Source organism: Salvelinus alpinus, chromosome 36, assembly GCF_045679555.1.
Source record: "Salvelinus alpinus chromosome 36, SLU_Salpinus.1, whole genome shotgun sequence".
NCBI classification, from domain to species: Eukaryota; Metazoa; Chordata; class Actinopteri; order Salmoniformes; family Salmonidae; genus Salvelinus; species Salvelinus alpinus.
In genome coordinates this window covers 4,764,375-4,778,442 of record NC_092121.1, presented here as the reverse complement: position 1 = coordinate 4,778,442, position 14,068 = coordinate 4,764,375, and the positions used below count along the sequence as shown (strand labels likewise).

The 14,068-nt window shown below is 41.0% G+C and overlaps 3 protein-coding genes and 1 long non-coding RNA gene across 6 annotated transcripts in view; 3 read left to right on the top strand and 1 right to left on the bottom strand.

The window, feature by feature from the left end:
• LOC139565403 (homeobox protein Hox-B3a) overlaps nucleotides 1-14,068 on the top strand; it is a 56,663-nt gene that overhangs the window by 2,560 nt on the left and 40,035 nt on the right. For 2 of the 3 annotated variants that reach the window (XM_071385714.1, XM_071385712.1), the window contains exon 1: nucleotides 11,636-12,547. The exons of the other annotated variant lie outside the window; for it this stretch is intronic. The gene's annotated coding sequence lies outside the window, so the exon portion shown is untranslated. Of the gene's footprint in view, nucleotides 1-11,635; nucleotides 12,548-14,068 lie in introns of those variants that run through there. 3 annotated transcript variants of the gene reach the window in all.
• Nucleotides 1,952-12,174, bottom strand: LOC139565409 (uncharacterized). The gene is made up of 2 exons (XR_011672898.1): nucleotides 12,051-12,174; nucleotides 1,952-2,635 (listed from the first exon to the last, which is right to left on the bottom strand). It is a non-coding gene; the product is annotated as an uncharacterized lncRNA (long non-coding RNA).
• Nucleotides 2,663-6,819, top strand: LOC139565407 (homeobox protein Hox-B6a-like). The gene is made up of 2 exons (XM_071385728.1): nucleotides 2,663-4,554; nucleotides 5,950-6,819. The coding sequence occupies exons 1-2, from the start codon at nucleotides 4,128-4,130 to the stop codon at nucleotides 6,204-6,206; spliced, it is 684 nt and encodes a 227-aa protein (XP_071241829.1). The 5' UTR covers nucleotides 2,663-4,127; the 3' UTR covers nucleotides 6,207-6,819.
• Nucleotides 8,603-11,489, top strand: LOC139565405 (homeobox protein Hox-B5a-like). The gene is made up of 2 exons (XM_071385725.1): nucleotides 8,603-9,667; nucleotides 10,361-11,489. Exons 1-2 carry the CDS (start codon nucleotides 9,085-9,087, stop codon nucleotides 10,606-10,608), a joined length of 831 nt encoding a protein of 276 aa, XP_071241826.1. The 5' UTR covers nucleotides 8,603-9,084; the 3' UTR covers nucleotides 10,609-11,489.

Here is a 14,068-nt window from a genome sequence, read left to right as displayed (position 1 = left end):
CCTGCGTTTGGGAGAGATTTGTGGCACACACGCAGATGCCCAAGCCTTAAGGCTCGATTTCGTGCATCCCCCCATTTCTCCCACTTGTAAAAAGCCCTTCTCCAAGACGTAAGCGGATGACCGCTCCAAGGTTATTGCATTGTGCAGTGAATGGAGCGTGTAGTGGCGGCCCCGTGTTAGAGTCAACCTGGACTCACTCAGTGTAACTTTCACTGTTATTACGCGGCTGACTTTAGTTGGTCATTTGGTGTATTAAGTGATGTTCTGGTGTTGTGTGCTCTCTCCCCAAGGAAACAACCGTGCTATAAATGTCATCTGGAACAATCTGAGGGTCGTGTTGAAGTGGAGATACAGTGAGACTGGTTGTGGATAAAGGGTAGGGTGTGTGTGTGTGTGTGTGTGTGTGTGTGTGTGTGTGTGTGTGTGTGTGTGTGTGTGTGTGTGTGTGTGTGTGTGTGTGTGTGCGTGTGTGTGTGTGCGTGTGTGTGTGTGTTGGAAGCATACAGGATTTGTCCTTGGTCACTGTTTTCATTTGGTTTAGTGGGGTCGTACACTCAAGGCAGTCATTTGTAAACACCTCAAGACATGTTTTCATACCGTGTGTTTGTGTGTGTGTGTGGGTACATGAATGCGTTTGTTTGTTGGTGCGTGCAAGCTTGTAAGTGTGTGTGAGCGTGTGTGTGTGTTACATTGAGCTGGCTAATTGTTTAGTTTTAATGTCAAATTAAATTTTACAGGTTTATTACCATCGACTGTTGTGTAGCCTGTGATACAACAAACAACATAATAATCTCCCTTGGAAAATGAAGTGTGTATTTTATTATAACAGAATAGAGCAATGACTAAATATCTATATTTTGACTGCCAACCATGATTAAAAGTTACAAAACATCAGAATATTAGCGATACAACGTTCGAAGTAATTAGGTCTACAGTAAGCCTATATGAAACTCTATGAGGCTAACGCTATTAAATATTTAATGAGTAACCTGCGTTCTAAGCTTTTGGCTGATCAGGTAACGGTCTAGTGACTTCACAAGAGTTGAAAGTCCGTGAAGGACTAGTCACTTTCTGGAGAACAATAATAAATATGTAAGGAAGGGTTTGCCCCGTCTATCATTAACCAGCACAGATTATTCACTTGATAGAACACCGTTGTAACAACGCGATTTAAAACCACACCATGCTGCATGGGCCTATATAGGCTACGGTAACAATATTTGCCAATGTTGATATAATAAGTTTGCTAATATTTGATTATAGCTCTAAACGTTAAACTATGCATTTCCAAGCTAAACTGTGCGGAAAAGCTTGGTTGTTATAGTCACCTTTAATTTATGCATTATTTACATAGGCAATCTACTTCCGTTTAATTCGATATTTCCACGCACTTTCATCCATGTAAAGACGTGCATAATGCCTTGTACAGAACTGGAGTGTCTTCAGAATGAAAGAGTTGTTGTGTAGGCAATGACAATCATAAGACTGGTGAATCCTTGGTTTAATATAATACCATTTACTAAAACGTTGAATATTTCAATCACAATAATCACTTTCAATCGTCAAAAAGGTTAAAACTAGGATTACTGTTTATGACAACTGTAGCGAACAAGTGTCAAAAGCAGATGATTCTTTTCGATAACCGAATGAATTAGGCTACGCACGCTAGTGCGCACTAAACCGGCTAGAAAAGTCAAATTGTTCTACATAATTCTGAATTGTTTCTTGTATTATGGTTAGGCTAAGTGCACTTATATAATAAACAATTAAAACAAAATTACAGTAAAGTAAGAGCTAAGCCAGGGGAATTTGTTATAACTTCTGTTGTCACCACTTGTTTTCAATTCCAATCGTGTCTGTGAATTTACAAGCCCCCATAAAGTCATAAAACACTAAAACACTTTCCCCAGTGAAATAAAACAAGCAGCTACAAAGAACAAGACACCACAACTCGTTTACAACTTTCTTATATTTTTATGATAGGTCTACATTATCACCAAGATTACAGATAGGCCAATGAAAAGCTACAATCAACAAAATTGGCCTTTTGACATGATATGCAGTTATTAACTTAGCAGAGCACAGTATTGATATGTTTAATCGTGCAAAATATACTTGTAAGTCAATTATTTCCATCAAAATGCTGCGCGTCAAACACATTTTATTCACAGTAGCAAATATAACATTTACAAGGAAATATAGGCCTATTACTACTTGACTTTGTTTCACACACATACTCGTATACATACACGTATTAATATATGATCAAATAAACAAATATACAGAACAATGCAGGATCATGAAAAGAGCACATACTTACATATGCATATGTCATGCGGAACTCGGGGTTCTATGAGGTAGTTCGGAGACACATGACAAAAAGTGACAGGCGCGTGTTTCCTCCCTGGTCTGTATAAACAAATCATCACTTTTTCTCTATACAGTCAGACTCATCTTCACTGGGATTTCCGGTAATAGTCCATAGATATTGTGTAATTTTAACTGAATTGGTATCCAGTGTGTTGCTCCCCATGCAATTTGTGGACAACCTTTCTGCAGTGCAGTTTTGTCCACAAAAGTTAACAAGAGAAGTTCAGCCGGCTTTACCTTGCTGTTCGAAAAGTTGTCAGGAGACCTGCAACGAGACAAAAAGCAAAATGAGAATTGGTTCAGAGGAACAGGCATTAAAGTTAGTTTTAACACAACAATAGCTCCATATCATCAGATCATTATGTTAAATTTGCTTAGTTAAGACTGAATAAAATTGACTTATGGTAGTTATTATTCATGAATTATTAACCGAGACTTAGACTGGCCCATTTCTCTCTGTACTTTAAGAAATAGTCACACAATGGACGTTTTCCGTTCACACAAAACGAAGCCAAACCAAAGGAAGCTCTGTGTCCTGGTTTGAAAGGGAACCAAACTGAAAGTAAAAATACACAGACTGCCGGCGCTACTGGACAGACACCACTTGTGTGAGGACCGGACTTATTTATGGGACTGGCTAATTTACGATTTTCTAAATGCCATTTGTAAATGAAAAACAGATCCAGACCTGACTTGACTCGTGGTAGAAAAGTCAGCGAAACATTTAAAGCATTACAACGCGTAATGACCTTCCCAGTCAATAATTTTGAAATAAAAACCGGTGCATGAAATGTGGTCAGGGCAGCATGCATGTAAATACACACTCAGACTAGACAAATGCGGTAATAAGGAACTTTTATGATACCGCAAAAATAGGCCAGAGCCGTTCAACAAACAACCAGTGGTAACATATCGACTCAAATGTATGGCAGCTAATTTGCTCTAAACATTGATAAAAGCCAGGGCTCTAAAAAATATTGTACCATATTCAACTAATATAGGAATATTGTTCAGTGAAGGCAACTGTTGTAATGCTGAATATTCCAATAAATATAATAAGCACGTGCATGTTGAAATATACATTAGGTACATTGTCAAATACCCGGATGGAAATCGCTATGGTGATGATAATGTGCTGTAAGAGGGGAGAAGACATATCTCATCACATATCTACTGTACTGAGCGAATAAATCAGACCTCGACAAATATAAACACAAAATATTTCAAATGCAGAAGACAACTCAAACCCCCATTGGTGCGTCTCTACTTGATTTACGTCTTCAAGTGCTTTTTAAGGTGGGGATTATTTGAAGGGTCATATTTGTTGTCTTGAGTGAATAGTGCCTTTACTGTATACGGGCTCACCAAATACCAAATCGAAGGGGGAGAAGTGTCGATGTATTCAATTTACCACTTTAAAATTCCAGTGTGATTCGTATTGTGCAATCTCATTGGAAGGAGAGAAAGGCGAAAGAGAAGCGAGAGAAAAAACGCCTGCTCTCGAGTTTGCGCTGGGGTCCCCCGACGCATGCAATCACAGCCCCCCCTCCAGGGTGCTATTTTGCAGGCACTGAAGAACGCTATTGGTCAGCGCCTGGTCAGATGGTACGGTTTCCCTCTGTCCCGCACTGGCACATCGCCACCCAGCGCCCCCCCTCAACTAAAACCCAATCTCCGATAAACTACTAATAGCTAAACCACTTGGACTATAAAACACAACAAATCATAAACCAAGGAAAAGAACCTGTACCCTCCCAATGAGTTCCTATTTTGTAAACTCAACTTTTCCAGTGACTCTGCCTGGAGGACAAGAGTCTTTCTTGGGACAGATACCGTTATACTCCTCCGGATACACTGATCCTTTAAGACACTATCCCGGTGCTGCCTATGGCGCTACCAGTGTTCAAGACAAGGCGTACCCATCCTCATATTACCAGCAGGCGAACGGTGCCTATGCCCGGGCCAGCGCCGCCGGTGCATGCGACTACGCAGCAGCCAGCTTTTACAGGGAAAAGGACCCCGCCTGCACCCTCGCCAGTAAAGAGGAACATTCGCTCGTCCTGAGCCAAGACCATCGCAAGACGGACTGCTCGGGGCAAAATAAAAGCATATTCGGGGACAGCGAGGACCAGAAGCCCTCGACTCCCGTTTATCCGTGGATGCAGAGGATGAACTCGTGTAACGGTGAGTCCACATTGTCATGTCATTTGTTTTTTCTTACGGTTTGTTTTGGTTTTTGCCTGTCTAGGCTGATACATAGAGCTTGCCTATTACATGTGACCTGCAGCTGCACTGTACAGCGCCGGAAGAGCATACCGTGGGGAATATTGTCTCTCTGGTTGTGTCTTAACACAGGCAGAAAGTAGAGGAAGCAAAGCATGCTATTAAAAATAAAAATGGACACTTTTGCGTCCTCAATAAGTTAAAAAAAATTATCCTCATAAACTGGTATTCGTATGGTTCCTATCGCCTCGAGGCTGACATTATTCAGGTTCTAGATTAAAATCGCACGGCACACGAACACATCCTTGGCAACAATGGAGCAGCAGTTCCAACAAAGATGGGTTCTTATCACAAAATGGCTCGTATTGTTATTCTGACAGGGTTCCAGCTATTGGTGCTTAGTTATTCACCACAAAAAGACTCTCGCTATCACAAAAGTTCAAAATGTATCACAAGGCAAATACATGTCTGTGCTATGGGTTACAGTTAGAAATGATGTCCGAGACATGAAATATGATAGGGAAGCGTACTACACAACAACAGAGGAATAAATTAGCACCATAAATTCCACTCGAGGAAATCCGTTTCGACACAAAAAAATAGCTAAAATAACTCTTAATAGACAGTGAGAGAGAGCTACACTTCCTTGACTGTTGGATATTCTAATATTTGAATTATGATCATTTTAATTACACCCGCCATAATCTAAACGTTGATTGTCTTCTTCTACATAGGCATTTTATTGTTTTGTGTCTCCAAGCAGAAGCTGTGTGTGACTTGCTAGAAGCAGTGTGGGTCAATTAGTGAATGCTTAGAATTATGATGATCAATAAAGAGCTTCTTGTTCTTTAATGTTAGGGTGCGCCATGGTTTGCCCCTACTGCAGGCTAGAATGTGTTTATGAAGATAAAATAGGTAGTTATTAAACTTGCCAAAACTAACATCCCTTCTCTGAATAGCTTATCTTTTTGTATGTGTGGGAAAAAAACAACAGGAAATAGACATGATATTTCAGTTGCTTATTTATAAGGCTGGCGCTCATTGTTTGGCGCAAAAAAACACATGCATGATTCAAATATCGTGCATTTTATAAAAGTATTGCATAACCCTTTGCCATATGATGTAAACAGCACTTTTACGAACTAATTTGAGGGCAGCTTCCAGGACTATATAAACGATATAATTTTTTTTGCTACTCTACACAACATGTCTACCAGTAATGCGTAAATCTTCAGCAAAAGCTCACGAGTTCCAGTCATGCTCTTCGCCCTAAGCTCTTTCTCCTCGGACATAGCCTATCTATATCAGTCCTATAAACACAAAATGTTTGACTCTCTCTTCCCTTTCTTTTGACAGGGACCTTCGGTAACCCCGGTCGAAGGGGTCGTCAGACGTACACCCGCTACCAGACGCTCGAGCTGGAGAAAGAGTTTCATTTTAACAGGTACCTTACCCGTAGGCGCCGTATCGAGATCGCGCACGCACTGTGCCTAACAGAACGCCAGATCAAAATTTGGTTCCAGAACCGAAGGATGAAGTGGAAAAAAGAGAATAAACTGATCAACTCTTCTCAGACCAGCGGAGAGGAAGAGGAAGAGAAGAGGTCAGAGTAAAGAAAAGAAGAAGACAAAAAAAAAACGCATTAAATGGCTTATGGCGTCATCTTCGGATATCCTACAAATATGAAGATACTACTTTCATATGCCCAAAGTTCCCACCAGTGAAGTTGTGTTTGGTAAATTTGTTGTAGCATTCCAGAAGTTCACTTAACTGTCTATTTTTTTAATTGTCATTTTATGTTTCTCTAAAAAAAATCATAATTCGGGTTCCCGAATGGCAGGGTTTTTGTGCACTTGCCTCTTGATTTAGGATGTCCCCCCCCCCCCCCCCCAAAAAAATTGCCACGTATAACGACACTATTTGAAATATATGTCATATTCGTGTTCATATTTAAACTGTATAGAAATAAAATGAAATTCTCCTTGTATGGTGAATGAATGTATTTCTTTGGTAAGTTAAATACCCAGCCTTATCTATTTGTTTTGTTGACTTGTATAGTTTCATGGGGAGAACAAACTGATCTACTGATAATTCAAAACTACCAAAAGACTGGGACAAAAGTGTATATTTTATGGATTTTATACGTGGTTTATGTTTGTGGTTTTGTCACAAATAGGTATCTACTTACGAAATCCTTCAATAAAATGTAATAATTACTCAACCTGTCATGCACGGTCTGAGCGAGCATACTTTATAGGTCTTTGTGATTTTGTCACCTGCTTAGAACGCCATTTACAGTAAGTAGGCTAGAACACATTTGGCTCAGGAAGTGAAATAGGCCTAGGCCTATATACTTCATAATTATGGCCAGAACAAAACTTGTGGATAAGTATTTGAAACAGCAAATCACAGGAAAGCTACATTTCTCTCTTTGAAAACGTATTTTAATGAACTGTCTACCATTTGGCCCTGCATAAAAAAAGCGAGCACCGTCCATCTGCTGCAGTTATGAGCAAACAGTGACTTGGTCATAAACCAAGCGTCGCTCTTTCACAGGTGTATGAAACACACGAATTTAAGTTTATCTAAGGCTAGTGAATACTTACGGCCCAAACAGTGACAGCAAACTTTGCGAGGCTGATTGAATTAATGGGTGGGAGGGAAAGTTGACCTGTCCGCCTAGAGACTCACCCAAACGTCTCTCAATGGTCACGTTCCCTTTCCAGGTACCATCAGTGTGACATTTCATATGCAATAGAACCCTCGGGCCTGGTATTCCCTAGTAGATAATTACACACAAATGATTTGGAAATTGTCAACCGACAACCTCCCCAGTGTACATGACACATAAAGTAGCCAAGCCATTACAGTGTTGTCGTTTGGAGTTAAACCGCATAAATACATATGGGGATACTTGTTTTTATTTAATATAATATTTATTCAACTAGGCAAGTCAGTTTAGAACAAATTCTTATTTACAATGATGGCCTACACTGGCCAAACCCGGAGGACAATGGGCCAATTGTGCGCCGCCCTATGGGACTCCCAATCACGGCTGGATGTGATACAGCCTGGAATCGAACCAGAGTGTCTGTAGCGACGCCTCTAGCACTGAGATGCAGCGCCTTAGACCGCTGCGCCACTCGAGAGCCCCATACATACTTGTGAACTACAGCAAAATGTATAGAAGTGTTTATTGCTTGGAGTAGACTGATATTCTCCAGGCTTCATGTTACAGAAGTAGCACACACACTTAGAATAGCCTCATGTGTGATATGTGGATACGTAGAATGCATACGTATCAATCTGTGTCTCCCCTTGGAGATAGTCTGGACTATTTCAACTATCCTTTTCCGGTCTATATGTAAGCACACATGCATGTTCTGTATAGGGGGGGTTTACATATCATGGTACACATAGCCTACATGAAATAACTTGCGCCTTTCAATCAACAAACCATAAATCAATCATTACCGTAGATCGTGACTTTGCATTCCTCTTGTGAACAGCAATAGTTTCCAGTCAATAGCTTTGCATGAATGGTGCCTCAGAGAAGAGCATAAAATACAAAAGACAAATTATGCGACGTCGGAACAACACCTTTATTTCCTTTCACGGCTAGGCCTACTCACCGACGACATTTTACTTACATGTAAGACATTAGCAGGTGTGCCATTACCTTAGACTGGGGGTTTACTATTCGCGTTCGAGTCTAGACCTATTGTACGCTATATTCTAAATACAAACCTTTCAGACATCCTAAAAATAATCTCGTAACCTCAAATTAATAATACAAAAAGGAATTATATTTAGGTATTATTATTATTATTATGATATATGACGGAGAGCCAGTGTGACTAAAATCTTACGAGAAACTTCCCCTGGGCATGGTAGAATGAACAGGACTCGGCATCATAGCTATTAACGTTATTAGCTGTAGTGTGTGTGTTTCCCTACTGTATTAATATTCAGTTATTAATGGTGCATTTATTGCCATGAGCCCACTTCCCACGGAAAAGGTTAGTAAAGACGCAAAATTATACTGCAATCCCAACAACCGACAAAGAAAGTTAGGGGGGAACAAATCAATTTGATTCTTTCCGAAAAGAGACCTAAATCCTAACTAAAACTCATTCTCCTAAGTCCTTCTTTACTGCATTAAATTAAATTCCCAGTAGGTGACGCTCTCTGCCAACACCGAGCACAACCCTGCAATGGGGAGGCACACGTTGACTTGAGTCTAACGACTCCAATCTCGTCATCATTTGTAACCATAGAGCATGAATTACCTCTTGAAGTCATCAGTGAGAATTTACGACTGGTCAACAAAAGCACGTGATTCTCAAACGCACCCCCACCCCCATATTTGGCCGCATACATAGCAAAAACCAAGTACAGTGCATTGCTATAATTCATTAATACATCATAAATCGTGAAGCACAGCGTTATAACGACCAAGATCTACAAATCAAGCCCTCTAAAACAACCTAAATGAGCTCTTACTTTGTAAACTCGTTCTCAGGGCGCTACCCAAATGGCCCCGACTATCAGTTACTAAATTATGGAACTAGCAGCAGCGCTATGAACGCCTCGTACAGGGACTCCAGCACCATGCATTCGGGCTCTTACGGCTACAACTACAATGGGATGGACCTGACCGTCAATCGTTCATCCAATACTGGCCACTTTGGGGCTGTTGGGGATAACTCCCGGGGTTTCCAGTCTCCCGCTCCGGAGACGCGGTTCAGGCAGCCGTCAAGCTGCTCGCTGGCGTCCCCGGAGCCGCTGCCGTGCTCCAACAGCGAGAGCCTGGGACCCAAATGCTCCTCGCCTCTTTCCGACCAGAGCGCCTGCACGACGGGAAGTAACCTCACCAACACCACACATTTCACTGAAATAGACGAGGCGAGCGCTTCCTCCGAGACCGAGGAGGGCACCCATAGAGCCAGCGGCAACCCCGACGCCCGGACGCAGCAGAAGCAAGAGTCCACAGCAACCTCCACCACCACGGCATCGAGCGATGGCCAAGCACCACAGATATTCCCCTGGATGCGGAAACTGCACATTAGCCATGGTATATAGCCTACGTGACGTCTATCATTCCTTATTTTGATATCAGAAAGGTTGTGTTTTGTGTGTTCGCTTTATTCGTTAGCGTTTCCTCTGTTGGCCCTGATGGTGCCTTTATTTTCGCAAATTCCACAAAAGCGCCATAAATCTGTCAAGAGGGCAAGCCTCGCAAACTGAGGGCTAGAGAATGGAACGGGGTGGGAGAGAGTGAGGGCAAAACCGCAGGAAGACTTAGAAGTTGTTGTTCCTTTGAAAAGTTAAGCTTTATTACGTGTGGGAACTTTATTACTGTAGGGGGGGAGAAGAACGGCAATAAAATGTGGAGAATGGAGAAAGCCAGTAGAGAAAAGAAGAGCGCAAGAAGTTGAAGGATGTGTAGAGGACAGTGTCTATTCAGGAAAATAAAATACTCATGTTGTAACTTTGGAATGGGGAATAAATGCCCAGTGAAAGGAATGCATTGATAGCCTAAAAAAATACACACAAATACCCCAATACAGCCGAATGAGGCGTATAACACCATTTGGCGTAGTTTTATGTGCATTGATAGCCGTAGCCTATATCGTTGGTCTTGGTCGTGTGTTTGTGTTTACAAACGTGTGCTGGCCAAAGTTATTGAGTATTTGCTTGTGTAATGCTTTTGGTGGTCCTTTCTCGCTAATGTTTATCCCCTATGCGTTTTGTCCATGCTATTCAGATATGACTGGACCAGACGGCAAAAGGGCCCGAACAGCATATACTCGCTATCAGACGCTAGAGCTGGAAAAGGAGTTCCATTTCAATAGGTACCTTACCCGAAGGAGGAGAATAGAGATAGCCCACGCGCTCTGCCTCTCAGAACGGCAAATTAAGATCTGGTTCCAAAACCGAAGAATGAAATGGAAAAAGGACAATAAACTGAAGAGCATGAGTCTGGCTACTGCAGGTAACGCTTTCCAGCCATAGACGTCACGCAAGTAAATAATACACTACGTGGGGTGAAAAGAATACACACATTCAAAATAGTTTTTAAAAACACTATAACTGAGTACTGTACAATGCGGCATCTTTTGGCATGTTGTTGATGTTTTAGGGCAACTTAACTTCTACTGTTGTACTGCTTCTATAAAAACAGTTCATGTTCATATGTTCTTGTCTTTTTAATACAACAGTGATTATTGTTTGGAGGTTAAAAAAAAAATAAGAAAAATAGCTATCTATACCGCCCGTTGTTATTGTTATAAATATCGTTTTCGTGTCAAGTGCTATGTTACTGCTTTCTTGAAAGTTGGCATGTGAGCCCTTAAATGTTATAACTTATTAACAAACTATAACGAATATACTTTTGAGTTTACAGCTTTAGAGACTCCTCTGCCCAAATATGAAGTTAAGCTATATTAAACAGGCCCCTGTATTGCTTTAGCAGGAGTCTCGGTGAGTTATATATGGTGATCTTCATGTTTTCATACCATTGTTTGAATCATATCTTTGGATTTTGTCATGTGTTTAAATTACTCATTTATTTTTTGAAAAAAAGGAAACTTGTATAAAAACAAAAACAAATCTTAACTAGAATTCCTGTATCCGTTCATACGTTTGTATAGTTATATTCAACATGTAATTGTATATTATTGGATCATGCTTATGTTCCAGAAAGGATGTATATATTAGACATTTTTAATGTGACCAATTGGCTATTTGTATATGGCAGAGTGAATGACAAGTGTGTGGGGGAAAATGACAATTGTCATGTCGGACTGCCTGTAAGCATTTTGCCAATAAGCTTTTTGTATTTGTTTGTAGCTTACCTTGGAGTACAAAATAAAGTTCCTCATACTCAGACCTAACCCCTCGAGCACACTGCTTGTAATTCTGTACCCCCTGCCCCTACCTCACAAACGACCCACCTGGGGTCAAACACGCATCAAACTCCCAGAACCTCGTGTACCCACTGTCCAAACCTGGTAGACGTATATCAATCATTCTTTGTACGACATCAGCTGTCAATTCGTCTCAAAACCGTATCAAAATACTTCGGGAATACGTCTAAGTCTTCCACAAATGCAGTCGGACAAATGACAGGCCCGAGTTATATCTTAAATGGAACAATCGCAGTCACGCATTACGCACAAGAACATAGCCGCTACTGCAGTCATTTCCATTGTTTTTTTTTATGCAACCAAAGGGACATGTGACAATCAAAGCGGCAAAAACTACTGAAACTCAACTAAAATACACACTGAGCACACACTCTTGGCCCATCTCTTGTTGACAAACTTTGACAGCCAAAACATGAACGAATTGGGCACTTTTCTGTAATGATTTCCTCACTGTTAAACGGCGCCCCTCCTGTACAAATTAGTTTACGTCTCACTTTCAGTAAACAAGCACTGAACTTTCAAACTTACCGGTGGGTCCTCAACCGTTCTTTCTGGTCCTACGCTACTTTTTAGAGCCGAGTAAAGGTCCTGCCAAAAATCCCCATCTGCCCGGCGCTGCCTGGCCCATTGCGTTTTGAAAATTTGCTTTCCCCTTTGGCCAAACTATACAAAAAGAAGCTATGACATTTACATGTCAAACGGATGAGGGTTTTATCTTGAAGTTAGACCGTAAAAATCGCCCAGGCCACGGACAGATACCCCTTACTGGCTCTCAAAAGTCACGTGGGGTCCATAAAGTTAGTTTTATGGTTTTGGGGAGTTGACAATATATATTTCACATTCTAGAATGCAAGTGGCGGGTTTAACTGCTTCGGAGGGATTCTAAAGGGTCAGTAGTTAGACAAGAGCTATGCAGTAGGCCACTGCCATGCCCTTGTCTGGTACACACAATGTCTGCGCTTCAGTTCGAACCATTTCAAGGCAGAAATGTAACCCGTGGACTGTATGACTGCACCAACTGCACAGTAAGTCCAGTTTTAAGGCTTATTTGGCTGGTGGCTAGGCCTAGGGGCAAGGGAGGTAGGAGAGGGGAGGCATTGTTTGTACATTGTTTGTACTGTGTCATTTATTTGACTCTCAACAGTGGTATTAATATGATACTGAGTCTCTGGACCCACATATATTTCGGGTATTTTAATTAGGACTATCTGCTATGTGTGGGGACATGTGATACAGGCGTTGTAGACACATGTGTTTATGTGTGCTTGTTTATATGCTTTAATTGTGTATTTGTGGATGTAACTACACACACCGTGACCTCCGCCTCCGAGGGAATTCATGTAGACTCAACTGTTGAGGGAAGTTACTTAGACATATATATATAGCCTGTCGTTTTCTATTGTCATTTTGCATCAATGAAATAAAGTTTTGTTGTGGTATACACTTTGACATCTTGATTTGGAAGTATTGTGATTAGATATTCAAAATTATTTTATTTTTTAAATGCTAAGGCGCTTGGTAACCTGGAGTGGAGTTGCTTCAGCCACAAACAGATTGCAGCATAGGCTACTCGACGGTCATGGGGATGGGTCCTTACACAGTATAGTATAGAGCTGTGATCAGCAGATAAACAAGTTCAAAGTGATTATGAATATGAGCGTGGTATGCGTGATTGTGGTTGCACATTGTTTCTACCTGTCTGATTTGACGATCAGATATGCTATTGTGATTATAGATAGATTACTTTTACGCACACTTTTACGCACACTGCTTTAGTGTATGGAATGGATATCAACACCAACAATCAGAAAATGTCACCAAAGTGCGCAATGCCAAATGCTAAATGCCATGATTTTTCCTAGAAAGACCACACACACACAAACACGAACTCACACACACACTATAATGATATGCGTCCTAGAGATACAAGCAAATCTTTGTTTGTACCCTGCCCAAGTATTTTCAGGCAGGGAGGGTGTGAATAACAAAACTGGAGACGAACGTTCACATTCGACCCCTGTATCAAAATCTCCATGTAGGCAGGACTATTTCGAGGAACAAAGCCTTGAATGAAAATCCTTGAGATATATCCAATACCATGGAAATGGCACCTCTGTATGACGTATGATTAAATCCCTCGTGTAAATTGTTTAATAGTTGTGTCAAAGCGACACTTACATTTGAGACCAACTGTAGTTGAAGTCAGTTGTAAACTTTAAACTCTAAATCATTACATGGCCTTGTGTAAAGATCTTTATCGTGGAATCTCTGGCAGTTACTGTCGATCAAAAAAACAGAGGATACAGACGTCATTATTTGAACAATTAATAACTATGTAGTCTACCCAAAGCAGGGGGCAACCGCAACAGAGATAGGCTAGCGAATGGCTGCTAATAGGGAGGGATTTTATTTCGGAAGTTCCTCAGAACTCGTCTACAGAACTCCAACTGTCATTAATTATTTTCTCTCAGATCTATGCCAATGTATTTGCAATATGGCGACGACTGACCCTCTTTCTCTTCTAGTATTTTCAACCGTTTGAACAG

Coding starts and splice junctions, on each gene's coding strand:
- LOC139565407 (XM_071385728.1), top strand. CDS start 4,128: ATGAGTTCCTATTTTGTAAACTCAACTTTTCCAGTGACTCTGCCTGGA. Junction 4,555..5,949: donor GAGGATGAACTCGTGTAACG/GTGAGTCCACAT, acceptor TTCTTTTGACAG/GGACCTTCGGTAACCCCGGT.
- LOC139565405 (XM_071385725.1), top strand. CDS start 9,085: ATGAGCTCTTACTTTGTAAACTCGTTCTCAGGGCGCTACCCAAATGGC. Junction 9,668..10,360: donor GAAACTGCACATTAGCCATG/GTATATAGCCTA, acceptor CATGCTATTCAG/ATATGACTGGACCAGACGGC.